At 30.4% G+C, this 27793-nt stretch overlaps 4 protein-coding genes and 1 pseudogene across 5 annotated transcripts; 2 read left to right on the forward strand and 3 right to left on the reverse strand.

The window, feature by feature from the left end:
* Positions 1 to 1997: 1997 nt before the first annotated feature.
* On the forward strand, positions 1998 to 18425 carry LOC113847679 (protein POLLEN DEFECTIVE IN GUIDANCE 1-like). Of its 2 annotated transcripts, none has more exons than XM_027476921.1 (11): positions 1998 to 2009; positions 11691 to 12481; positions 13055 to 13206; positions 13476 to 13579; positions 14059 to 14147; positions 14262 to 14335; positions 15017 to 15167; positions 15286 to 15453; positions 16826 to 16923; positions 17020 to 17142; positions 17629 to 18342. In XM_027476921.1, exons 2-11 carry the CDS (start codon positions 11896 to 11898, stop codon positions 17962 to 17964), a joined length of 1881 nt encoding a protein of 626 aa, XP_027332722.1. In that variant the 5' UTR covers positions 1998 to 2009; positions 11691 to 11895; the 3' UTR covers positions 17965 to 18342. The 2 variants fall into 2 exon arrangements, with proteins under 2 accessions (XP_027332722.1, XP_027332730.1); XM_027476929.1 differs by lacking the exon at positions 1998 to 2009 and having other exon boundaries at positions 11652 to 12481; positions 17629 to 17697; positions 17798 to 18425.
* On the forward strand, positions 2167 to 3900 carry LOC113847704 (high-affinity nitrate transporter 3.1-like). Its single transcript, XM_027476951.1, has 2 exons — positions 2167 to 2591; positions 2993 to 3900. The coding sequence occupies exons 1-2, from the start codon at positions 2462 to 2464 to the stop codon at positions 3490 to 3492; spliced, it is 630 nt and encodes a 209-aa protein (XP_027332752.1). The 5' UTR covers positions 2167 to 2461; the 3' UTR covers positions 3493 to 3900.
* On the reverse strand, positions 4586 to 8194 carry LOC113847696 (manganese-dependent ADP-ribose/CDP-alcohol diphosphatase-like). Its single transcript, XM_027476940.1, has 2 exons — positions 7972 to 8194; positions 4586 to 5971 (listed from the first exon to the last, which is right to left on the reverse strand). Exon 2 carries the CDS (start codon positions 5948 to 5950, stop codon positions 4985 to 4987), a length of 966 nt encoding a protein of 321 aa, XP_027332741.1. The 5' UTR covers positions 5951 to 5971; positions 7972 to 8194; the 3' UTR covers positions 4586 to 4984.
* A 498-nt stretch (positions 18426 to 18923) lies between the features above and the next one.
* LOC113867468 lies at positions 18924 to 21006 on the reverse strand (annotated as a pseudogene).
* A 4712-nt stretch (positions 21007 to 25718) lies between these two features.
* On the reverse strand, positions 25719 to 26456 carry LOC113867477 (putative B3 domain-containing protein At2g27410). The gene has a single exon (XM_027502838.1). The coding sequence runs from the start codon at positions 26454 to 26456 to the stop codon at positions 25719 to 25721; it is 738 nt and encodes a 245-aa protein (XP_027358639.1).
* Positions 26457 to 27793: the final 1337 nt, after the last annotated feature.

Below are 27793 nucleotides of genomic sequence, written 5' to 3' on the forward strand. Positions count from 1 at the left end.
TATTAACAAATAAATTTTATTTTTTATTTTAAAAATATTTTTAAAAATAAAAAAAAAACAAGTTGCAAGTGTTTTTAAACTTTTTGACTGTTATTAAATCTCAATTAACACGCTAAGTCATAAAATATAGAACATAGTCTAGCATAAGTTTTAAAATGTCATAAGCACTAATGTATCATAACAATACTTCTTAAATTTTATTAATACTCTTTTAAGTGGATATTATTATTTTGGTGCTGGAAGTAATACAAAAACTATGACAAAGTGATAATCAAGATAGTTTGATTCCACAACATAAATTTATTATTATTATGGCGTGTATATCTCTTTGTTTAGTTAGACTAAAGATAGCTTATTAACTAACGATGATTTTGAATTATATTTAAATAAATAATTTAATTGCAATTTTATAGTTCTCATATTTTATTTTATATGTAACTTTATATTTTTATAATTTTTCAATTACTTAAATTAGCTCCTTTACTTAAAAATTTATACAATAGTTAATAAAAATATATGTAAGCTGTGACATAACAATAATTTATAAAAATTTGTAAAATTCTATATTTTTAGTTTTTATTATAATTATATCATATTATTTTATGACTTAAATATGTTTTGTCTTTATATTTTGACAATTTTCTTAATTCTTTTAAATGAATTTTTTTTAGTCCTAATACTGAAATATTACATATATCAGTTTTGTGTTTGATTACATCAACGTTAAAGACAAAAAACAAAAATTAAAAAAAAATCATTTAAAGGAACTAAAATTAAAATTTCATTAAAAAAAACATGTTTAAGCCTTATTTTATTATAAAAGAGAAGGTAAGTAATTCAATTAACAGGTATAGCCGCATCCCAATTCAAGTACATATACCTACTTGTTTGCTTGCCCTTTCAGAGACGCAAGGGACCCAAAATGGGTATTAAAAACTATGCTTTAATTTGTATTGACTTCAGATTGATAAGTGATCAAAAGAGATTTGTTACACTTTTTATAGAAGGATTTATTTTAAAATGAATTTTTTTTTATCTTTTAAAACCTTACAAAACTTAAAAATTATATATATTAATTTTTATTAAAAATCACAAAATTTGATGTAATTTAATAAATTAATATTATTTTATAAGATTTTATTAACTTGAGTCTTTAAATCTAAGTTTAAGCATTTATAGATAAAAAAATATTAAAAAGTGTATATTTAATATATTAAAGTTATAAAATTGTAATAAATATTTTTTAATAAAAAATTACTATTATAAATTATGTATCCTCAGTTCTAAGACTTGAGATTAATGTTTACTTATAATATTATAATTTTTAATAAAAATTTATTATATATAAATTTTTATCATGTATAAAAAGTTAATTTTCAAAAAGTATTATTACTTCTAATAAATAAATATATTTATTAACCTTTTTAAAACCGTATTAGTTTAAATTTAAGCTCTACGACCAAGAAACAAAAGGTAACGTATTTCTATAATGATTAAAATTGCCATATAAATTAATTTTTCATAACTTAAAAACTATAAGATTGCCCATAAGTTATATGATAATAAGCTGTGCCTTAATCCAAGCTATATATTCATTGAAAGAAGAAAAAACAATCTGCTGAAGTTGTTAAGACTCAAGGATTAACACTTTACAGGTCATTTTAATTATTGTTATTAATTCAGTTTCCGTACAGTATTGTACGAATCTCAAGAGTTTACTGCATCCAAAGTATAGTCCACAGAAAAATGTAGTAGTATTTGATTATGGCCTTAAACAAGAACATCAAGGAACCATTATCCTTGAAGTAGGGTCTGTGCAGTTATATTTTGACAAATTTTGGGAATGTTTATAGGTCTCTAATTGAAGAAATGAGAATAAAAATGTTTGATATATTTTAAAATAATTGAAAACATTTGATGTTCATGGATCTATTCCCCTTGAGTATGAGCAGGAAGAGGATGGTGCAGTCTATCATTCGCTTGTGTCACTTGGCGACGAGAATAAAACAGTAAAGGAAGACAAAGTCAACCAATAAAAAAATAATAAAAATCCCGTAAATGGCCAAATAGATCCCTTTCAAATCCTAATCAAACTCCGTCAGCACTGTGCTGTGGCTCTCGTTAGGATGGCCCCTTAACATGCTCAAGAGCAACCTTGACTACTGGATGTTACTATTTTTTATTTTCTTTCCAATCGTAGCAACAATTTGGTTATTGGGGGCCTTTCACTTTGACCTTTCTCTTCTTTTTCTTTTCACCAAAAAGGCAAAATCTTCTTTTAATTATTCTCACGACTTTGAATGGTATACTTAATTAGAATGTGCTTTCTTCAACCTTGCTCCATATAGTACGGGATTGGGCTCTATATAAATGGAATTAAACCCAAGTCCATCTCATTCTATTCCAAATATCACTAAAACTGTCATCAAGTGAGGCTTTTGGAGTTGGAAACTGTGCAGCTATGGCAACACACGGGCTTTTAGTAGCATCACTTGTTCTTTGCAGCATAGCCGGAACTTGTTATGGGAGCGTTCTCTTCTCTTCCTTGAAAAGAACTCTTGATGTCACCGCTTCCCCAAAGCAGGGACAAGGTAAACCTAAACCATGCCTACCTTACACCTCTCTCCATGTGCCACTCATAACTCCTCCGTCTGAGTCAAGATTGTGCAACCTATGATTAGCGATGTCGTAGAAAATCTGCACCAGTCACATATAGTCGGCGATTCAGTAAAATTAAAATTTAGGTGCAATTGTCAAAATATTTTTCGTGATATTTTTAAATTAAGATTAAAGTTTTATTTCTTTGATAAGCAACAACGTTAAATGCTTTTCTTTTATGTAAAGAACTTCAATTTTAATTAAAAAGTAAGACTAAAATTTATTCAGTCTATCAAATTACATAAAATTTTGATTTTAATTTTTATAAAATTAATTTTGTATTAACTGATGTTTAATCAAACTTTGACGTGTAATATACTACTGAATGACGCAGTTCTGAGAGCTGGCGTAGATAAAATCACTGTGACATGGGCTCTAAACAAGACCGTACCAGCTGGTACTGACTCCACCTACAAAACCATCGAGGTGAAGCTATGCTACGCGCCCGTGAGCCAACACGACCGCGCTTGGAGAAAGACCGAGGACAACCTCTCTAGAGACAAGACTTGCCAGTACAAGATCGTTGCCAGACCCTACGATGCTCTCAACAAAACGGTTCAAGGCTTCGGGTGGGTGATTGAGAGAGACGTGCCCACTGCCACGTTCTTCGTACGCGCATACGCGCACGATTCCAACGACGTGGAAATGGGTTATGGCCAAACCACCGATGCAAAGAAGACTACCAACTTCTTCCAGATTCACTCAATCAGTGGACGCCACGCGTCCCTGGATATCTGCTCCGTTTGCTTCAGCGTTTTCTCGGTGGTGTCCCTCTTCGTGTTCTTCTACATTGAGAAGAGAAAGGGAAAAGCTTCTTCCACGCAGAACAAGTGAGTGCGTGACATGGCATAGAAAGGTTGACATATAACAAAACAACGTAGCAATGGCATTCGCGGGTTTACTATTTATAGTGTTTCCAGTTAGGTAAAAGTTCAAGGACATTTTGTATTGTTTCGTGACTTGGATGCTATGGCATCACTATAAACCAAGTAGCTGAAAAAATGCACAAGTCTAGTATGTTGTTCATGAGAGGAATCTATCTTATAATAGAGAAATGTTAAGAGATGACGGAAGAAAAAGAATGATGTGGACTTTGGTTGTTTCAACTCCGAACAGCGTCAGCATTGTAGTAATATGTTGTAATTGTAAAATTCCAATGAATGTCACTGCTTGCTTTAGGTTCTTTACTTCTCCGTGATAAATGACGAAATAACTCCTCATCTTTATTTTTACAATTTTTTTTCATCTTGTTTTCATCCTTACTTTGAGTTCTATATCCTTATATATTCTGCTTAATCCGACTTATTTTTATTATTTTTCTACTAAATCCTATATTGTTAATTAATAAATAATCTTGTTAGCACTCATTTTGAGTCTCAACTAGCCCTCATTTAAGGTGTTTCCCTTCCTCATCGTTAGTGTGATAAATATGTTAGCACTATACCTATATGACGAAGAATACTAGCAACACAATGTTTCATGCACTCTTTTTAACATATTCTTTACGCTAAAATTTAGTGAAAACTAAAAATTTTGAAATAAACATTAATTTATAAGTGAAAAAGAGTGAAACTCACATAGTTTTTATAATTTTTAATAAATTTTATCTAATAATAAAAGATGTATTACAGAAAGTATGTTGCTAGCATTTTTTTTGTATGATAGATTACTTCACTAGCAGGGTGAGCTATAAGGAGCCATTTATTTACACTCTCAATTATCTGTAGCAATTCAGTATTACTTTACCCATCTAATGCTGAAGCATGATCTCATGCGAACTTAGTAAGACACAAGCTAATACGCTAATAAAATCACTCGAGGCCTATCATTACATCTATGAGATGAGTTCAAGAACATAAAATTCTCGAAATACTTGGTCAGGGGCTAGCATTTTAACTTGCGAAGAGTTGAGCCACCTGCTATGAATTCAGGTTGAAAGCCAAAGTAGAATGCAGTGAAATATGCAATTTCAGTATGAAAAATAGTAATAAGAGTAGTCACATGGTCAGGATCACAAGAATGTTTTTCAATGAATATAATCATATATGAATGACAGCAAATAGTTTTACACGACCAATCACAATGCACATGCAAAGCATTTTAAGTAATGCTCCATGCTGCATCCTTGCCTCTCTCAAAAGGAAGGAACATGTTGAGCAGAGATGGGTTGATTCATGAACTTGCAAATTACCGGTACCAGCTCAACTGAGTTATTCTAACTTAAATAGAAACCTTCCCTTAAGTAGGGCTAGAACACGATCATAGTTACTCTATCTATTATTAATAAAAGATAATAGGTATTCTTCCAAACATCAACCCATCCTGTCTAAAAATTAACTTCGGGATTAAAATACATGTCTGTACTTTTCATTCGGTCAGTTCCAACAAGCCATATTCTGTCATCGTAGACATCAATGCTTCCAAATGCATCCGTACCAGGAGGACATTCCAGAGCAGCTTCAAGAACTCTATGGTGTATCCCATGAGAATCAATGCAGTATCCGCCTGTGTGATTATGTCCAGCAAGACAAACCTTAACGCAATTGTATCGGTGTATCAAATTCATCACTTCATCATAATTCCACAACAGTGACCCCTTGGAAGCTGCACCGGGATCTAGAGGCATATGGCAACAGACAACAACCTTCTGTTTCAATGTTGTTGCCTCCTGCAGAACACCATCCAACCAGTCCATCTGTTCCTTTCCAACAGCACCATTAAACATGAGAAACCTTCTTTCAACCCCCACCAAATTTGTTGGACTGTTCTTATCTTCATTTGGATTCTTCTCACGTAGGCATTTCAAGGCCCCGATTGTTTTTGGATGATCTTGAGGCCAACCTATGGCACTGATGTCATAGCCATCCAGAACTACAAATCTATATTCAGGCACTGGTGAGAAATCATAGTAAGCATGATCATCAAGAGTTTGGATCTTCAATAACGGAAGTAACTTGCTGCGAGGAAGATTGTACAGGCAATGATTTCCAATCATATGATACACGGGTCCCCTGAACTTCTCAAATTCATCCACTACTTTCTTCACAGTATCAAGAGATTGATCTTTGGGACAATATCCATCAACAATATCTCCAAAATTAATCACAAACTTATGCTTCTGATGAGTATTCCATTCTTTTATTGCTCTCTGCAACACAAGAATACTATGCCTATAATACCGTGGAACACCAAGGAATGAATGACCATCAGGAATGTCAGCATATTGGACATCAGAAATCAATCCAAAAGAAAAAAGAGGCTGCTTAGTAGCTAATCCATTAGAAGAAACCATGGTGTCTCTCTCTTGGAGCCCCTATCATACATTCAACATTTATAAAGTCATCAAAGTAGTACTTTCCAAGAGCAATCCTATCTAAAATAACACAGACAGAAACCAATCATCTCATTCTCAACCTCTGAGCAATTCAGAGAAGAAAAAGGGGAAAAATACACAGCACAAATAAAACAAACAGAACGTTAAGTTGCTAATTTGATTTGTGTTTAATTATCTGACTCCTGACATTTTTCTTATCAAAGCAGAATCATCACACACCCCCCCCCCCCCCGCCCCATCAATCTGAGATTAGTAAATGCAATTTCCATTCCTCATGTTAATAAATAAGAACACATTCCAACCAATTCCCAAAAAATATAAGTTTGTATCAAATTCAAGCTAGTAACTAAACCTAACATTGAAATGTTAAAAAAAGTAATATAAGCAAAAAATCTCAAATATCCTTGATCATGAGACATATAATTAACACTATAAATAAGAACCAGAATGCCAACAGTTTTTCCAAATTGCACAAATCAAACATAAGTAATAGATAGAACATTAGATATGTTAGATAATACACTTACGAGAAGGAATTTCCTGATTCATGTGTGAGGACAATATAACAACTATAAAAACATAGGCATTGGGTGAATTATAACACTACATATTTTCAGGAGTTAAGAATTTAATAGTAATTATAATTATAACAATTATCTGACATTTAGACACTGTAAATAGATTAGAGTAATTCAGTAAATTTAAATTAAATTAATATTCTTTCCACTAACTAAAATTCTAAATTCTCTAGATCTAAATATCACAGCCACACAATTTAAAATATGCTATAACAATGTATAAAAAGAAAAAATCTTGTAGTATCTACTACCATCACTAGTCACAACCACAATTTCAAATTAATTGCAGCAACGTAACACTTGACAATATTAAAAGAAATGAAAAGAATAATATATGTTAAGAGCAATTCACCTAGGACAAGAAAACCAGATGATGAGCAAACTCAAATTTTGTGGTGTTGAAAATTCTGATGTGAATTCTAATCACACAGATGAGTTAAAAAGAGTCACTAGTTGAAAAAGAAAGAACATAGCGAGTAAGTAGAATGACCTATATTCAGTTTATAGTTGTCTTGAGGATTTTGGTTTTTCCATGATACTAGATTCATTTTTGTGGTTTTTCTTCAAGTCAATTAGAAGAAAACTAATGAGACAATTTGGACTCCCAAACTCCAATTGTTTTGGCTGTGCTCAGCTTTTGGGACAGATTATTAGGAATTCAGATGTGGAGAAGGAAAGTCTTATATTAAAAACAGAAAAGAGAAGTGAGTAGTTTATAATTGGAAGGACATTAACGTGTTGGACAAGTTTCGTGTAGAAAACCATTCTGGTCCATGGCACCCAACTTGTGTCAGTCAGTTTCTTGGTAAAGTTGTGAATATTGCCCTATGACCATGATGTGTTTATTCAATAAATTCTAATGCTAAGTTTGCATCTATTTATTCAATATTTTTTTAAAATGATAATTTATGTTATAAATTTAATCATAAAATTTATTAATATAAACTAAAAATAACTTACTTTGTTAAGTTATACCCAGAAACCTGTTAAAATAAGCTAAAAAGAGTTATAAGAATTATAAGTTGACCATTAAATTTATTGAAATAAGGTGAAAAGAAGTTATTTTGGTAAGTTATATCGAAAAACAAATTGAAATAAACTGAAAAGAGCATTGATCCTATCTATCTAAATTGGACCCTCAATTTATTTGGTATCACATCACAAATGAAGTTTTCCGGAAGGCCCAAATTGGATGGATGTAACCGTGAATTAATTTTAAAAAATTGCAGTGTGGCTATCTAGGTGCATTTCAAAGGGATATATAGATATTATAACAGCAGGGAAAATGAGATACCCAGTGACCTAGCTATGGCGAAAGAGAATAGGTAAATTTTGCAAAGAAAGAAAAAAAACAAATGGTTTCAGTTCAGAGCAGCTGAAGGAGAATAAAGAGGGATTTACCAGTATAATTTGAAAATTGGAACGGCGAAGTGTGGTGAAAACAGAGAAGCATCAGAATGAAAAGTAGAATGGAATTGAATAAGGTGGTAGTCGATCAAAATTGAGGCGTTGAAGGGTAGTTGTCGGAGACACGGTACTGACACTGAGCCACTAGATAGGTTACGCGTGTACAATAACACCTCTGTCTTCCCTCTCCCGGATTCCTTAAAGCCAGCTTCCTCGCCACATTTTGCCCACTTAAAGGGGAATTTTAAACTCCTAAAAATTCAAATTAGATTGTAATGTTATTAGAGTGGTTTGTTAAAAAAATGTTAGTGATTATTAAAAGGTTATTGATATAATATTTTATTAATTAATTTTTTTATATTTTAATTAAAATTAAAATTAAAAATATTGGCTAATAAAATACTAAACTAAACTAGTTTTTCAAATTAAAATAAATTTTTTGACGTTTTGTTAATAATATTTTTAAGGTATTGGTTAAATAATTGACAATAAATTTTTTTAAAAAATTTTGCTATGATTGTATTAAAAATTAGGGTACAATACAGTGATATAATTATTTTTTAACTTTTTCTTTAACTAATAAGAGAGGCTAAAAGTCTAAACAACAGAAATTGTTTTATTTTTAACTTTTAAAGTATACTTAAATACAAGTTGGTATTTTATTTTAAAGTTAATATTCAATTTAGGGTACAAGGTATTATGTATGTATCATTGTAGATATTTCAAATGCATTCACAATTGGGAGATAATGTCATTACTGCAATGTGGCAATTTTTTAGTGTTTCAAGTAGTCTCATAACAGGGTACGTGAACTCAATTCCTAGGTCATTATAACGATTTTTTTTAAAGCTTACTTACCATATAAATAACTTGTGTGTAATTTGTAATATGTGATTTTTACTTTTTAATAATAAATATAAAACTTTCTTTCTTTCTTTTTATTAACTCTCTTGTCTTTTTGATACTGAGTTGTGATACTTTTTAAGTTTCTTTCTTAACAAAACTAATATCGAAGAGAGGTCAATTATAACGGGCTCCAATGAAAATCTACTTGATAATTTACCAGTCCTTAATGCAAAAAATTGGGACAAGTGGTCCAAATGAAGGTAATTTGTTCTAAAGGTAATGCAGAGTGGTGTTCCGAAGCTTGAGAAGAATCAACCGATGCATAAAGGGAAACATATAAGAAGCCAAGAAAAGAGATTTGTAAGGCAATGTTCTTGAGTCACCAATTTATGGATGTGGCTCACTTCAAAAAAATGGCCTCTGCAAAGAGTGGAAAGGAGGCAAGGAAAAATCTTGAAAAGTATCATGTGGGATCGAGAAACTTAAGAAGGTAAGGCTCCAAACATTACAAAAACAACTTGAGCTTATGCAAATAGAGCAATATGAGACAGTAATAGATTACTTTACTCGGATCTTGAGCCTTATTAATAAGATGAAAGGGTGTGGTGAAAATCTCTCAGACAAAATGATTGTTTAAAAGGTGATGTGTACTGTATCTCCATGATTTCATTGTAGTTGCAATAGAGGAATAAAAAAACTTGGAAAATCATGAAAATTGAGGAACTTCAAGGTTCCTTAGAAGCATGTGAAGTGAGGCTTAATGAGAGAGGTGCAGACGCTCTTGAACAAGTTTTGCAAGCAAAGGTAACCAAGAAAAAGTGTAAATGGTGGAAGAGAAAAGAAAAGAAGACAAATTCTCATGAATAACTAAGTTCTAAATCAAAACAAGCAGAAAACTCTTCAAGAGGAGGTGGAGGGAATGAGAAGAATAAATGGGGCAAAATGAAGTTCAATAAAAGCAAATTTGTTTGTTACAATTGTCAAAAGAAATGTCACTTTGTGGACTGTTAGCAAGGAAGGAAAAAAAAGAAAAGAAAAATGATGATGAATCTTACATGACTCAAGATGATTCTAATACAGAACCTATACCGGTAATGACTATCAGCAGTGAAGCTATCAACCTAGAGTCATGGTATACTGATATAGGATGTAGCATTTACATGACAAGTTGTAGAGAATAGTTTGATGCAAGTAAAAAGAGCGAGATACGTTTTGGCAATAACAAATTAGTGAATGTTGAAGACGCAAAAAATGTGACCTTTAAAAGAAAAGATGGGAGGACTGCTCTAATTATTGAAAGTGTTTTGTATGTGTCAAATATGAAGTGCAATATACTCAGTTTAGGCTAGTATGTGTGAGAGATGAAGTGCAATATACTCAGTTTAGGCTAACTAAAGGAGAAGGGTTTAGGTGTGAACATGAAAAATAAGTTTTTTGAAATATTTGCTATACTTCTACATAATCATCAAACCTCTAAATATGCACACATGACTTCGTTTCTCTCTGGCTGTTCATTTTAAACTAGTATTACCCTTTTTTGGGTGACACTTCTGCAGCACAAACACATAACATACACTGCATGAATTGATGCGATATTATTTTTAATTTATTATTTAATCATTTCTAACCTATATTTTGTTGATTTATGAATGACCATGCGTTAAACTATGTGCTGGTATGAATCTAAATGGGGAGATATTACATAAAATAAAATAAAAAAATACTATCATTTATGATAGTGAGACACTGTTTGAGGTGGCAAAATAATGCAACATGCAGAAAATTTGTTTTAATAATATTATATGTTTCATTTTTTAATCAATGCTTTAATTTTTTGATTAAAATTATTTGGTAAAATTAATTTTAAATTAGCTGATTAGTATAAAAATGACATAAAATATATATTGAATTAATTTTTCATAACATCAATTTTCTAAACTATAGTTATTTTTAAATTATGTCATTTTTAATTTTTAATTTATTTTAAATAATTTATCATATCAAAGTTAGTTTTAAATACTTTATCATTTTAAAAAAATTAGGGATTATTATTTTTAGTTTTATTCTTATTTTAAAATATTTTATTACTAAAATGAGACGATATAATCAGGTTTATATGATATTTTTAATGATTTTATTTTGTAAAAAATTCTATTTGATGATTTTGCTGAATCTTCTTGAAGAGCATAAAAAAATATTGCTATCAAATTCATAAGTGACGGATGTTCCAGAAATTATTTAGCATTTCGTTTGCATTTGATGATGTGTTTTTCACTTTTTGAAAAATACATCATAATGTAATTAAATAAATTATATTTCCTTAAAATTAAAAATATTTATCTTATAATTTCGATACCAGAGAAGCTTAATTTTGACTGATTATTTGCGATGAATTTGAATGAAATGTAATTTTTTATTGCTATTCAAAGAAATAATTTAATTTTGATATACAGAATTTAATGATTGAATGATAGAATAAAAAAACTGTTTTTTTAAATTTTTTAAACAAATAAACTTTTGAAATTATAGGACAATTGAGTTATTTTTTGGTCTAACTCAAAATTTTGTGAAGAAGCAAGTATTTATCAGTTGAATTACTTTTCACATATTTTCAGGTTAATTGAGTGAATAACACAATATAATGATAGTATAAACAATTATAACCAAAATAAAATTTTGTTAAAAAATATACTTTTCAAGTAATTAATATAATTATTATTAGTTAACGCGATGTCAACATAAATTAGAATCAGATTAAATGATTTTACCAAAATGATTAGAAGGCAACATTTAATCTATAAAGGAATAAAAATTAAAATCAATAAATTAATGATAGAAAAATAATAAGTAATAGTGACTAGTGATAGAGGGGATGAGAGCGCGAATGAAAGCAGGACTTGTGCAAGAAACAAACAGAGACAGTGCTTCTCACTTTTCACACAGACGAAGCAATCACTCCACGCCAAAAGCGCAATTCAATTACCCAATTCACGACGACATGTAATACAACAATCGCTTATTTAAATTTTGACATTCAAAATAATCGGTTTCTGAATTCCGTTCCGCTTGGCCATGGCGTTGAGAAACGGCGGAAGAAAACTTTCCTTCGAGGTTCTTAGCCGAAGCGTTTCCCCTGAAGACGAATCGGATCCATCTCAAGCCAACCGCAAGAAGCGCAAGCACCGAGCCTCCAAGAAGAAAAAGAAGCTTCTCGATCGCGCCGATTCCATCGATCCACTGCATTCGAAGACGGACGCGCCGTTTGAGAACGGCTTAGCCTGCAACGGTTTCGAGCTTGACGCGCATAGGTGCTTCGCTGTCGGCGGAAGCGTCGTCGTCTGCGAGGAGGTGCGTGAAGCGAGCGTGTGTGATGTTGCGGAGGCGCGTGAGGACGGGACTGATATTCCGACGAGTGTGCGCGGTGGCATAGAAGGGTTTAATTTTGGGGAATTGCGGCAGAGAAACGTGAATTGCGGAAGTTCTGAGGATTTAGTGGCTCCGGTGACGCGCGATGAGAGTGCTATTGGGAAGGACGATGGTGAAGTGAAGGTGAGTCCGGTGGAGAAACCGACGAACGAGCCTGACAGGAATGTTGTTACGAAGTTGGAGACGGTGGAATCGTTGGATTGGAAGCGTATCATGGCAGAAGATCCGAATTGTAAGTGGCGCAATTGTTCCTGCTCTGCATCTGCATGCATCACATTGCATATCATAATTGTTTTTTTGGTTATGGTTTCTCGGAAACTATATGCATGTTTGGCAGCACTAATATTTTGTGAAATAATCACTTATTGCTCATATGTTTTATAAAGTAAGCAGTTGTTTCTTGAAAAAAAGTTAGTTCAGTTTTGTTGTTAATTTTTGTCACAACAAAGTTGTACATTGTCTTCGTTTTGGTAAGGTCTGGAAAAATGAAAATTGGGTTGGTCCTTCTTCCTTGTGAATGATGTGATTGGTTACATGGCCTACTACAGATATTGACTGAAACTGAACAATGGTTGGCAGTGGAAATTAATGTTTTGACAGGGATAAAAGCTTTTGCATGTGTTCTTATTATGCTTCAGCTGCTCATTTATGAATAAAAACTAGTCGAATGGTATGTGCGGTCATTTTTGCGTGGAGCAATTTGTTGCCTAATTTTGTTACCCTGTCATTTATTTTTACCAGTGCAATGTGTTCTATTTTTTTATTTTTCTGCTGAATTGACCTTGTGGTGATGTTTTGATGTCAGGTGTGTTTTCAGTGGAGAAGTCTCCTGTGAGGTACTTTTTGGAGGAAATGTACAATGGAAATTCTCTACGGAGCACAACAATTCTTGGCAATGAGAAAGAACGAGAGAGAGTTTATGACACTATCTTCCGCTTGCCCTGGAGATGTGAATTGGTATACTTTTTTTTTTCTCAATTGAAAAGGAATAAGAAATAAAAAATAACTCTGGTTACTGTTTTGTTATGTTATCTGTGGATCTTTTGTCCTGGTTGAGCTGCCTGAATTTTTCCACAGTAATCAAAACAAGTTCACAGGTTTTGGGGGAAAGAAGTAGACTAAGCTTTCCACCTAATGCATATTATTTAACCTATAGTAGCATATGTTTCTCTTAAGGCGTTCTACATTTTGTGTTGTGGTATCTTAAACATGGAGTGCAATTGCAGCTTATAGATGTTGGCTTCTTTGTCTGCTTCGATTCATTTCTTTCATTATTAACTATTATGCCAACAAGGATCATGATGACCATTTGGAGGCTTCTAAAGACAAGGTTTGCTACCTTTCCTTAAAATATTTTCCCTTTGTAATAAAATGTTTGATGACCATGCATGTGAGGATTTAGGTGATAGATTAATCCTATATCATCCGTTTCCATAATTTAGATTTCTAATGTAATCTGTGTCTTATCCAGTTCTACAATCCTACAAGTGCTTCAGATATCATCATAAATCTTTGAATGACAGAACAAAGTGATTTTTCTTGAACCATTCATCCAAATAAGCAGTTAGTTCAATTAGAAATTCTATATGATACAGGACTTAGTTGTTAATTTATGTCTAGACTCATATCAGTCCCTGCTTCTCTGTTAGATGAATAAATTAGACGAAACTCTCCTTAATACAAAATCTACATATTCTTGTGCTTTGATTTGTATTCTCTTTTTGGTCGAACTCTTGTTCTGTTTTGAATTTTGTCCTAGTCCTTCATTGTTTGCAGCTTTACAATATGACCTAATCATGCTCATGACAGGCAGTTCAAGAGGCTGTCTACAGTGGAGTATTCAGATTTTGGCTGTTTCCTTATTATGTGTTGTGGAGTGGTTCTTTTGCAGCGAACAGGTGTAGTGATTCTCTGGTTGCATGATTATCTGTTATATCATTCCTTTTTATATCGATCAAGTTTAATATTATACTAATTTTGTTTTATTTTATCTTTCAAACATGCTGTGGCAGATATCAGCTTAATATATCATATGATACGTGGTCAAGGAACCATAAAATTATATGTGGTCTATAATGTTTTAGAGGTGAGCATAAATCTAATAGTCTGGATTGTGTTGAATAATTATCTCTCCACATTGCCAAATTTCCATAAAAAAATGCATATTTATATTATTTAGAGTTCATGTGAGCAAGATCTTGCAGCAGCAAAGTAAGAGAATTTTACAGAATATGGAAGAATATAATTTTGCTTTGTAATTAATTTGTATACCATAGAACTCTGACACCTGATGAAATAAAATATTGCTGTATTTGAAATTATTAGTATCAATATGCTATCTCCTTTTATTTTGCCATAGCACCCATTTTAATGCTGTGTCCCTGTATGCTTTGTGTTTGATCGTATGGAGTAGTAAATCTGAATTAGTGACAATTGGCATGAAGTTCAAAATTAAGAAAAAAAAGTGATAACAAAGTTGTATTGGCTTAGGTGTGATTTGGGACACCCAAAATTAAAATGTGACAAAAGGAGCAGGATGTATAATATAGTGTAAATGATTTTGTTATAATTGTTTGAAACATGCATATAGGTATTTATTTGCCTTTTGGTAGTTAAACAGTTCAGTTCACAAATACTGAAATTCTAATTGCAGCAGCCATAGCTTTTACTTTTAGTTGCCTCTTGATTGCGGAAGTGTGGTAAATTGTTGTGATCCAAAATGAAACTTATACTGTAACTTTGTTACTGATCTTTCAACTTCTTGCAGATATTTGATAAATTATGTCAAAGTTTTAATGGAGATGTGTTGCAAACATTATTTCTTTCTGCTGAAGGACTTGCAAGTTGCCCCCCTGAAAGCATGAGATTCTGGATATGGAGATTTGTTTCTGACCAAGCTTTAGCTGTGGCTGCTTCAAATATCCTTCTCTGGGATGAATTTGCCCCCCCTACCCCCCTTGTTTAGTTAACTATTTTCTTCTGTGAAGGCAAAAGAAAACAACAGGGTTGGTGGTTTGATTCCTTAACCAGTCTTACTTGCTCATTCTTTTATCTTATTAGCCCAGGCAATCACTTTATCAACCTGTATAGTTGCTCACAACAATGCGTTGTTAGCTTTACTGGTGTCCAATAATTTTGCTGAGATCAAAAGCAATGTGTTTAAGCGATACAGCAGGGATAACGTTCACAGTTTGGTTTACTTTGGTAAGTTATCTTTCCTACAATGGTCTTTTTTCTTTCAGCTTATTTGATCTTCATTCAAATATGGAAGGGGCCTTAATTTAATTTCTTATGGCCTCATTTTCTCGATATTATTTGAGCTAGGTTCGGCAATAGTTGATTTGTTAGGTTGTATGCTTTATCAATAGTATCAACCCAAGTAAATATGTTTCAACGTTTGTAGTTCAAAGCTTGAGCATTTTTTTATTTCAAATGCTATTATTTGAATCTTGAATTGCTTTCTTTGGCACTTACCTGTGTGATATGATCAGAAGAAAGCTTTTGCTTTTAATGGTCGGACTCAATTGATATGCATTTTTAAATACACAGAATAAAAATAGGTCTTTGATTTAAAATGAAAAATTTGTTTCAATTTTTGGATACTCAAGAATAATATTTTATTTGTTCCATATAATTTATAGATTTGGAACATGGAATGAATATAACTTATAAGTAATGAAGATAAAAGAGGAACAAACATCAGTTAATTCTTGTTTGCTAGAGATGTGGATGTCTTAAGTCTTCTGCATGATCATGATTTGAAATGCAGTTTTTCATTCCCCTATACCAAACATAATCAGGGTATAAACTTGTTTGTCTGCCTTTGTTGAGAAAGAGACAAATGAAGTGAATTGATTTAGAAATGGATTAACATTTGATACACTATCTATCTCTTTGGTCAAATTTTCACACTAGTAGTGTTAAAATCATAGTTGGACATAAAAAAAATAATGGATGTATGAAAATATTTTTAAAATGTGATATAACTAACACATTTTAAATATTTTTTATCTGTTATTAAAAAGATGAAAAATAACTATAATATCGAAATTCATAATTTTAAGGCATCTGGTTGGCTAAAATTCGAATTTATATTAAAAGTTAGTGCATTCTAAGTTGCATATTCATATTATTTGTAGACATAGGTCTTGCAAAAATTTTTAGTTACTGATTGATTGGACAAGAAAAAGGGGCGGGGGGAGCGTAGAGAGATTTTGATAAAACCCCCTTATTTGGTTCAGAAGTTTGGGGGGCAAGTGACCGGAATTAAAAAGGTTAAAATCTCTCTGTTCCATCTTTTACCTTCTCTCCAGTATTGGGGCAATTCTATTTTCCCTCTCCTCTCCTCTCCTCTTTTGTACCAAATAGTTTGTTAGTAAAATAATTGGTTAAAAATTATGAGCGTAAACTTCTATACAATGCACGTGTATGTAAAATTAACTTATTTTTTAGTTGAAATCCGCTAAACGTGCAAGAATTCAATAGGATTTTTGTTCTTTAAAGTTTTTTTTTTTTTCTCTTTTGTTATGATTTTTTTTTTTTTTTAATTTTCCCCTTTACATGTGCTGACAAACAGATTCTGTAGAAAGATTCCACATTTCTGCATTTATCTTATTCGTTTTGGCTCAAAATATTCTGGAGGCAGAAGGTCCCTGGTTTGAAAGTTTTCTTAATGTAAGATATGGAAATATTTTAGCTCCTAATATTTATTGAAGTTTAGTTTATTATGTGGGCTTCAATTTCCCCTGACACATATTTTGGATGGTGCAGAATATCCTCTTGGTTTATGTATGTGAAATGATCATTGATATTATCAAGCATTCATTCATTGCTAAATTCAACGACATTAAGCCCATTACATACTCTGAGTTCCTTGAAGATCTATGTAAACAGGTATTATAATCTGATTTAATGTGGATAACACACCTGAATGCACCAAGACTCTCCATGATTCAATTGCAAATGCTTTAAAAATCATTTGCTGCAATATGCTTTAATGAGAAAAAGGTTTATATGGCAATATGGTTCAATTTCTTTAAATTAAACAAATTTTTTCAATTTTTTTTTTCTTTTCAATTCATTAAGTATACTCGATTTCATTTTTGGTGTTACTTATGTTTATTGTTTAATTCCATTGTGAATTCATTTTAACTGGGTAGCAGTTTCTTCTGCATTTTTCATAGAAGCGTAATTTGTGTCAGAAAGGAACAACAGGGTGTTTAGCTGATACTTGAGAACGATTATTATTTTGTTAAGAATAATTTACAATTCTGGACTTCTATATTATGGCAATCAAATTGCATTAGCATTTTGTCCCTTTTCTTTGATAAAACTTTTCTCAAGAATATACACCTGACCTTTCACTTTTCCATTCTGTAGACTCTAAATATGCAAACTGAAGGTGCTAAGAAAAACCTGACTTTTGTCCCCCTTGCTCCAGCATGCGTGGTAAGCATATACAATTTAAAATGTTCATTCGGTTTATCTGTTTTTTTTTTGTTGTCAATTCAGCTTGTGTGCGCCTTTTCCTTTCATTACTCGTTTTTAGGTTATTCGAGTTCTCACTCCAGTATATTCTGCAAACCTTCCTCACAATCCCCTTCCATGGAGAATTTTCTGGATTCTTCTATTTTCAGCAATGACCTATGTTATGCTCACAAGCCTCAAGGTTCTCATTGGCATGGGCCTACAGAAACACGCCACTTGGTATGTTGATCGCTGCAGAAGGAGAAAACACCATCTTCATGCAGATTAATTTTGAAGGGAAAATATTGCTGTCTTGAGTTAATGTTCTCTACTGCCCAAGGATTCCTCCGCTTATGCCCCGAGTGCATTTATTGAAAGAGCCCAGGGAGATAATGATGCCTTGAGTCTTGAATCATCATCGGTGAGTATAACATACGAGAAAAACTTTTTGGTTTATAACTTGAAGGTGAACCTATAGATGGTTTCTCCTTTCAATTTTGATGGCAAGATATAGTTTGATGATTACAGACAGAATAAGAATAGGATTATAGGCTGCATAGTTGCGATGGATAGTAATCACTTCTCTTTTCCTTTCCCTTGTAATCAAGTTAGGCCAACTCAATAAAAAATTACATTTTTTTTTCACTTTTTTTAAAACAACTTTTAATATCGGCACTTCTCTACATTCTTCCTCAAGTCGTGTTGATTCCGAGAAATATTGCTATGGAAGTCGTGCTAGTTCCATCTGTGCTCAATGGTTCTATATTCAAGAATCGATTCAAATCATTCTGAATAATAACTTAAAAAAAAAAATTCAAAATGAACAAACTGTGTACAAAATTGAAAATCCCAAAAGTTACTTTTTCTTCATTTCAGTTCAGTTTAATTTTTCGAAGATATGTTTAAAATCAAATAGAATCGCTGTATAGAGAGGAAAAAAATCTATACAATTTTGAAAGTGGAAGATTTAATTTGTTCGAAAAATATTAGGGAAATTAAAGTAGTTCGACGGTTAAATTAAAAGAATAAAAAATTCAGTTAAATCTTTATTATTCCACAGTGGCTAAACATATTTGATTCATTCTTCGTGTTCATCCTACCCTACACTAATTATCCTGTTTCTCTTATTTATTAGCAAACAACTCATCACACTTATTGATTGTAAGAACAAATAAAGCATAAAATAAAGTTGGATGGATAATCATTGTTTAGAGATTGGAATATGGTATTGGTTCGAGATGTAGGGGCACTTTCTTGTTGACAGTGAGGCCATATTTCTCACTCATGTCAAGGTCTTGACCAGGTTCACCGCTTTTATATAGCTTCCCATCGAACCAATATAAAAGATTAGCAAGCATATATTCGACTGATGCAAGTCCAAACGCCATTCCCGGACATTTCTTCTCCCCGAACCGAATGGGATAAATTGAAAGTCATGACCATTGAAATTCAATTCATTGTTTTCAAATCTCTCCGGTAAGAATTCTTCTGCCCTTTCCCAAAATTCAGGGTCCCTCTGAATTGACCAAGCGTTGACATATACCATTGTTTTATCAGGAATATCATACCCTCCAAGTTTGACATTGGATGTTGTTACTCGAGGAACTAAAAGTGGAGCAGGGAGGTGTAACCTCAATGCTTCTTTGACTACGCATTTCAAATAGTCCATTTGATTGATATCATCATCTTCTAATTTTGATTTATTTCCTGCCACTTTTCTTACCTCCTCTTGGACTTTCTTCATCGTGCCTGGATTTCTTACAAGTTCTGCCATAGCCCATTCTATTGTTGTTGAAGTTGTGTCACTTCCTCCCAAAAACATATCCTGAATTATAAAAATAAAAAAAATTCAGTTTACAAGTAATGCCTCTGAGTATGTTGCATATTTAATTTTAAAATTTTGATTTTTTTAGCAATGTTGATATTCTCCCTCACACCTTACCTTTTATGATAAAAGAAGATAAAATTATTTTTTTAAATGATCATTTAACACTCTTTCACTCTGTTTCAGATGAAATAAAATAATTAAAATAAAATAAAAAAAGAAAAAACCTTGTTTCTTAAAGTTCACTTTTATCTTCTTTTTATTATTAAATAAAAAATAAATTATCATCAAAATTTCTTCTCTCTATTTTGTTTTCTTCCATTTAAAGAAAAGATTAGTGTATATACATCATAATATAAAAAAAATAAAAAAAATAATAAGTGATATAATAAAATAAATATGAAAATATCAAATTATTCACAAAATGAGGTTTGCATAAAAAAGTGTCACTTTCATAGATTTATGTCACTCCTATTTCATAAAAGAATATTAGTATGATTATAAGAGTAGACAAAAATATTTAACAATAAATATTTAAGAATGATAATAGATGAAACTTGACAGACAGAGAGAGAGAGAGAGAGAGAGACCATGACGATTGCTTTTAGGTCATCCTTTGTGAGCTCGAAGTCTAGCATACCACTCTCTTGAAGTTGAAGGAGTGTGTCAAGGAAGTCTTCCTTCATGTAGTCCCTACTTCCCATATTCGTACGCTCTGCAATTACCTGATCATAGAGAGCATCCAAAGCTTTAAAAGTTGCCTTATACTTATTTGTTTGCCCAGTGAGAACCCCAATCCAACCCAACAAAGGAAACATATCTCCCAAACTGAAATCCGAAACTTGAGTCATCACCTCCCTCGCAAGCTCACCAAATCTACAATTATCATCATATTTCGTTCCGAATAAACATCTACAGATTATGTTGTTTGTGGTCGCAATTAGCATCTCACTAAGGTTTACTGAGGGTTCATTACTCTTGCACGATTTACGAATCTTATCAACCACTGCCTCAACTTCTTCTTCCCTAATGAACCCAATTGATTGCACCCTTTTGAGGCTCAGCAATTCAATCGCACAGAGTTTCTTTTTCTGTCTCCATATGTCACTGTATGATGAAAACGCAATGCCCTAAACCACGTCATGCGTTTGCAAAACTTCTTTGGCTAAATCTGCTGAGGAAACCACCAAAACGGAAAGCTGACCCAGTTTCAACCACAATAGAGGACCGTACTTTTGTGAGAGGGCATGAAAAGAGCGAGGTGGGAGTGTTCCTAGCTGATGGTAATTGCCAATTATCAGTAGTTTTGGTGGGGATGGTGGCAGATTCTGTTTCTTTTTTCTTGTGAGTTTAAACACCAGCACCATGCTGATGAAGAAGGAAAGTAACATGAAAAAGGTAGCATTTAGGTCACGTGGCACTTGCTTCAGAAATGTTGCTAGATGTGAAGCCATGTTTCCTTCCATCGTCTCACTCTGCTGATGCATTGGTAGAGCTTACAGCAAATGTATTTATATCCTGTCCTAGTTTTTTTTTTTACCTATATAATTTTAGATAATGAACTACTGGACTTATCTTTATTTTTGTAGTATAATGCTTTTAAGATATGTATACATAAAAATAATAAAACATAAATAAAAGATAAAAATAAATATACAGTGTTAATTTTTTAGTTTTTAAACAATAAAATTTAGATGCATTATAGAAGGTATTGAAGTGAAATTTTAATTTTAATTTTAATTAAAAAATGATATATAAAATACTTCCAGTAATTAACTTTTGTCATTCTTTAAACAACAAAACTGTAAATTAGGCTAATGATATTTAATGTGTTTCGGTGCATCGGCAAGTAGATATTTTCTCCCTCGAAGAAGAGTGAGTTTAGCTTAACTTGCCCGTTTATCTAAAACATTTTAGATAGTTTAGAATCTTACTGGTGTATTTAAGCACACAGAAAGCAGCGTGTTGATATGAAGCTACGACAGACAAATATTGCATTTGGCTGGTTGGGACTGCACAAGGCTTCAGAAGTACAGGTAGCAGCTAAAGGCACCGTTTTTAATCTGATATATTAACACTTATCATCTTTGATGTCGCTATCATTATATAATATCAAATGAAGCAGAGAAGAAATGGATCGAAGCTTGTGATTACGTTTTGCGTCATCCTAGAACAATCGTATAATCAAACCAAAAGGAAAATGAAATGTAGATCGGTGAGTCCATAGATTTCTCCCATCCCAATCATTTTTTATTAGTAAAAATTATTTATAATAAAAAATATTAGATATATTAATTAATGTAACAAAATAAAAGAAATATTATATAAATAATATAATTTTGAAGTATATGTATATGTATACCAGCAAACTATATATTTACATTGAAATATTATTTATTCAGAATGGATGTTAGAATTTATGTAAAAAAATATTATTTATTAACTTTTTAGCATTGAAATAATTTTTGTTAGGATATATTTTTTTAATAAAATTAAATTATTAATAAATATTATATGAGATTAATCAACCTATTAATTTAATTTTTTATTAAATATATCAACTTTATAAAATTTTAAGAAGAAAAAAATTATAAGTACTTTCTTACATTACTTATTTTTATGGATAATATAATTTTAAAATAAAAGTAAATATTCTTGGATGAGATACTTACAAACCTTTAGAATTATATAAAATTTGATATTCATGATAAAAAATAATAAAAATAATTCAATGGTTGAATTAATTAATTTTGTATTATATAAAAAGTTATCAAATTATGTAAATATTTAAGTTTAATACTTGATATTAATAAATGCTCTTCTATTTATTTTTTGTTAATAAATGTGTTTATATTATTTATATTTAATATCTTAAATGAGTAAGGATCTATTGACACTAAGTGTTAAACACTTGCATAACTTAATAACTTTTTATAAAATGTAAAATTTATTAATCTTACCATTGAATCATTTTATATTGTAATTTTGATTATGTATATCAAATTTAATGTAATTTAAACATTTGTAAGTATGTTATCTGAAATTTGATACTTATTTAAATTTTAAAAAACATGTTATTCATTAAAATAAAGTTATAATTTTATTTTTCATAAAACATTATACAATTGGTTTACTTAATAAGAACTTTTAAATTAATGGTTGCATTAATTAATCTCACATTCTATAAAAAGTTATTAAGTGATATAAGTGTAAAAGTTTAACATTTGATATCAACAAATTCTAACTCATCATAAATAGTGGGTGACATATAGTAATACATTGTTATTATTTAAATATCAAGAATATCCTTAAATCAAATATAAGGTAAGAAATATGTCACCTTAGAAAGTCTAATTATTATTTTTTGATACTCAAATAGACTTTCCTAAAGTAAATAAATCATATTTATTTTATTGAGCATGACAATGCAATTTATAGTTGAACTTTATTAAGTAGACTTATAAACATTATTCTTGTTACACAAAAGAGACAAATCATGTATAGATCACGCACATTCTTCCACATGATTTATTTTTTGTTAGCAAAATTAGTATTTTTATCATATACTTTTAAGGTGAGTTTCAATTTTGTCTTACAACTTTTTTTTTATTCATTTTAATTTTATAACTTTTAAAAATATTTTAAAGAGGTCATTTTTTTTGTTAAAAATATTAAATGCTAAATGTTTTTGTCTTTTTCTATTAAAAGTATTGTTCATCACCATCCTTAGATCTTTGATCTGCATCTCTTCTACTTTTTTCTCTTCCTTCTCCCTTACATCTTTTTCGTATATAATTTTTATTTTTCTTCCTCCTTTCTTATTTGCCTTCAAACCTCACACAATGTAGGATGATGTCTGCCACCACTTAGAAAAATAATGTTGTTGCTATCCCTTACATTAATACTTCCTAAAAGAGGTGCAACAAGTGACGATGAAGATCTTTAGAAGTTAGGGTGAGTTTGAAATGAGAGATTGAGTGAGTTAATCATGTAGAGATAGAAGGTCATTAATAAAAATAATAATAAAGAGGAAGAGGAAGCAAAAAAAGATAAGAAGACACAAATCAGAGATCTAAAGAAAGATTTTGAAGACAAAAAAGAAAAGGCATAAAAAGATGAAGGAGAAGGGGAGACACGATCGAAAATGTTAAGAAAATGGTAAACAATATAAAAATAGTACATGAGGTAAAAAAGATAACAACTTTGGATAACTACTTTTAACAAAGTTGACATTCTTAACAGAGGAGGACATATTTGAAATATTTCTAAAATTTAGAGACTAAAATGAATCATAAAAAAGTTAGAGAATAAAATTAAAACTTATTTTAAAAGTTAAGAATAAAAACACTAATTTTGCCATCTTTGTCTAACTTCTAACTCTAAGATTACCTTGTAACAAGTGATGCTTAGTGAAATTAAAATATATAACTTTTCGTGTAAGAAACATAATAACTTTCAATCAATTAGTCACATATATCATTATTATATTAAAAATTGTTTAAGACACTTATGCAACCATCTATGATAGATCAGTATAAAACATAATTATTACTAATAAAATTATATGTCAATTCACACTCTAGTCTCCACATATTATATTATCTTCAAAATAAAATTTGATTAGAAAAATTTTAAAAATAATACTAAGTAAAATTTTATGATTAAATCATTTATTTGATATTATTCAAAACTGTATTTATTATTCTAAAGACATTACTATATTCCTTTTTGAACATAAAGGTTTCCGGTGCTGCGGTGCATATACTAATAAATTATTGGCATGATATTTGTTGTGTTTTCAATCGTTATAAGACTTTCTTGGACTTTTTAATATAAAGTGGATTTCATTTTTTGCCATATTTAGAATTAATTTAAATTTATAATAATATTATTACTTTATTAAAAGTAAAGTATTTATTATATTTTTATATTTCTAATGTAATGAATGATTTTTAATAAAATTTTATTATTTTTTAATGTTTAAAATCAACCTTAAAAGATAAGATTAACAAATATATTATTAACAAAAATATTTCTTTTTATGTAAACTAAAAGACTTATTTTTCCTGTAATTCATCTTCTTTGACTTCTTTAATTTTTTTCTTTTCAAGAAAATTTATCTTTCTTCGTACAAGAACTAATGAACCATAGCAGTTGATTATTTGCAGTTCCATTTTCTTGTAGAAAAATCATATTCTTCTTAACTCAAGAATCAACAGAAAATGCTTATGCGTTAGAAATCTTAAGAGAACATTTCAAACAATAAATTTTCAAAAAGGTTTATCTTAGCATCTAATATTAAAAATTTAATTTCAAACTGTATGTTTTTCAAAAATTCAATTTTAAAAATGTGTATCAATAATTTTTTATAAGTAAATTATGGATTTAACTTAAAATTATTTCCGAAAATTTGTGTCTAAAAAACTGATAAACACTTGTTCAAATACAAAAAAAAAAAAAAGGAAATTGAAAGTGACGAGTAATATGAGTTATATGACTCATAAATAAGTTTAGAAAGTTATAATATTTACAATCTAATTCTTAATAAATTTTGCAGATTAAGAATTTATAAATATTAAATGTGTGAAAAAGAATTATAATAATGGCATGGATGTGTTAAAGGTGTTAAAAAAAAGTTATAAAAACTAAAAGTGAATTTTAATAATTTTATAGGAACTAAAAATATATTTAACTCTTAACACAAGAAAACTTATTAAATCAACTTAAAATATTTTTTGTTAATTTTATTCTCATATAAAGAAATCTATACGAACAGTTAATTTTCGTTAAAAGAAATCTGTACGAACAATGGTTGATCTAAAAGAAAAACTATTAATAAATGATATTTCGTTTTTACGGTGATCCATGCATAACGCTAGTAGAAAAGTGAATCAAACCTTCTATCAAAGCGAAAATTAATTATACAAAAAGCAAGAAAATGTAAAATTTGAATTAACAAAAAAGAAACAGCATGCAAAGTAAAAAAATTGACGTTAACAAATGAGTCTTGGCCACAGCAGGTGGCGGCATAAAATCCAACACACAAAAGAATAATAGAAATACTGCGAACCTTAATTCACAGCCTAAGAACAAGAATCAAGAACACGATGGTACGAGATATATAGTTGTGATGCGATGAACATGGAACAGCTCTGTCGTTGCCGTTGATCTTGTACTTTCAAAGTTTGTTCAGCAGAAAATATAACTTGCTTTGGACCCTAAAAGACCATATTTGGAGTTCATCGTCTTCTTTCAACTTATTAACAGATACAACATCTTTCCAATTCTTTACTAGATTGTAAATGCTTGTTGTCTTCATTGTCCATTTTTTCAATAATAAAGTAAATTCTCTAAGACATGGGTCCAACACAGTCACTTCCAAACCACGAATTCGTCCCTTTCTACCTTCTCTTTCACCCAATGTTGACTTCTCATCTTCTGTGAGAAAATCGCACATAAATTCCGTCAGCGGCATTGACAAACGATTACTATTTGAACTCAAATCTGACAGGAAGAGCTTCTTGTGCATGAGAAACTTAATATCATATCCATTCAACTCAATGATTCCATTCTTGAAATTTTCAGGCAAGTTGGGTGAGGGTCCATGATGTGGAATGATTGTATCTTTTGGTTTTTTCGTAACTCTCTTCTCTTCAGCCACGTCTTCATTTTTTCTGCACCTTTTCTTAGTCGTCTTCTTGGTATTCACTGTCTCTGACCTTGTTCTAACCCTTGGAAGGAATTTATACAACTTCATTACTTGAATCATCTCTTCTTCGTTGTATAATTGTGGTGAATCTTGTGATATTATCACATCTAAAAAAGAAGGGGTAAAAGGTTTATGAGACATCTTTTGACGTGTCTCTGAATCTGAAATATTTGCCACTAATTCTTTGAGAACTTTAATATCTTTCATGATGGTAAAGGGAGCAGAGCGTAAGAGTTGAGAAATTAACAGAAGTGGAAGTATATTTTACTCTTTCGGCACAAAAAGGTGTTTCTTGATTGAGCTAATTTATATAGCAAACTTTAAACGCGTTTGTTTTGTTGTTGATGTCCCATTAAAATCTGTTTTATCTTCTTTCATATCATATCGTAAATACCAAATCCAGATATATCTTATGTATCTCTTTTAAATTTTTAAAATACTTTGAGCATTCACTTCTTTAATTTCAAAACAGTAATCAAGATAGAGTGGTTACTCGACAGGCTTGCCAAATTTCAAAAACGATTTTGCTTAATCTTCTACATCTGAGGGATGCATCATCATGATCTATTTACTTAAATATCATGCAATTACTAGAGTAAACGGCTACACACTAATTAATTTAGTTAATCTGAATTTATCATCTTTCATCTTACTATATTGGATATCTAAAGTTATCTTTGAAAGTATTTTGATTAGATTCTTTAAAATTGTGATGGAGTTCCCGATTCTATAGCAGATTTTGCTTTACACTGGGAGTTGTGTCTTGATTGAGGATAGACATTTTATCCCACCTTTGATTCGTAGTTGGATATTTCTTATTAATACTTTTTTAAAATATTAATAAAATCAGTTATCATATATGTGTTTTACAGATATATAAAACTAAAGATTAATTATGATTTAATGATAAACTGATAATTATAAGTGACTAATGAAACAAAAAGTCAAATATTGACTTAGTTAAACAGGTTTAGAATCCCTCACATATAATTAAAATCTGCTAGAATTGTTAGAGTAAAATACACTTTAAAATACTTAAATTAAAATAGATTTTTTTCACTCATTTTAAAATATAACCTCTCATTCTTCAAAGATAAATAATAACTATTTTTTAGTCTATTTTTAATGTAAATGAATTTTTAGAGTTTATATTTTCAGTAGACGGTTATGTCAGGTAATATGAAACATATCGTCCATGTTAATTATCAAATATTTATAATTTAAGTAAATGCAACTAATTAATGAGATAAAATAAACAAATATAAAATGGATGACAAGAGGTAATTAAATAAGATAACTAATTAAAAAGTATGAATTCAGATTTTTAACAAACTTTTAAAATTAATTTCATCACAAATTAGAATCAATAAATTTAAGCAAAATAGTTTTTATGTTAATTTTTAATTTACCTTGGAGGAAATATATTCTAGGATACACTATTGTTGTTTTCTTTCAAAATATAATAATGTATTTAATTAGAGTAACTTTTAATTTCAAATTAAATAATTCTAACAAATTAAACAGATTAAATTTTATTACAATTT

Source organism: Abrus precatorius, unplaced genomic scaffold (genome assembly GCF_003935025.1).
Source record: "Abrus precatorius isolate BTA unplaced genomic scaffold, Abrus_2018 Scaffold10, whole genome shotgun sequence".
Classification (NCBI taxonomy): Eukaryota; Viridiplantae; Streptophyta; class Magnoliopsida; order Fabales; family Fabaceae; genus Abrus; species Abrus precatorius.

Excerpts from the sequence above, each read along its gene's own strand:
- LOC113867477 (XM_027502838.1), bottom strand. The coding sequence starts at position 26,456 with ATGAAAGATATTAAAGTTCTCAAAGAATTAGTGGCAAATATTTCAGAT.
- LOC113847704 (XM_027476951.1), top strand. The coding sequence starts at position 2,462 with ATGGCAACACACGGGCTTTTAGTAGCATCACTTGTTCTTTGCAGCATA. Across the intron at positions 2,592-2,992 it reads TTCCCCAAAGCAGGGACAAG|TTCTGAGAGCTGGCGTAGAT; the intron begins GTAAACCTAAAC and ends TGAATGACGCAG.
- LOC113847679 (XM_027476921.1), top strand. The coding sequence starts at position 11,896 with ATGGCGTTGAGAAACGGCGGAAGAAAACTTTCCTTCGAGGTTCTTAGC. Across the intron at positions 13,207-13,475 it reads TGCCCTGGAGATGTGAATTG|CTTATAGATGTTGGCTTCTT; the intron begins GTATACTTTTTT and ends GTGCAATTGCAG. Across the intron at positions 16,924-17,019 it reads GGTTTGAAAGTTTTCTTAAT|AATATCCTCTTGGTTTATGT; the intron begins GTAAGATATGGA and ends TGGATGGTGCAG.
- LOC113847696 (XM_027476940.1), bottom strand. The coding sequence starts at position 5,950 with ATGGTTTCTTCTAATGGATTAGCTACTAAGCAGCCTCTTTTTTCTTTT.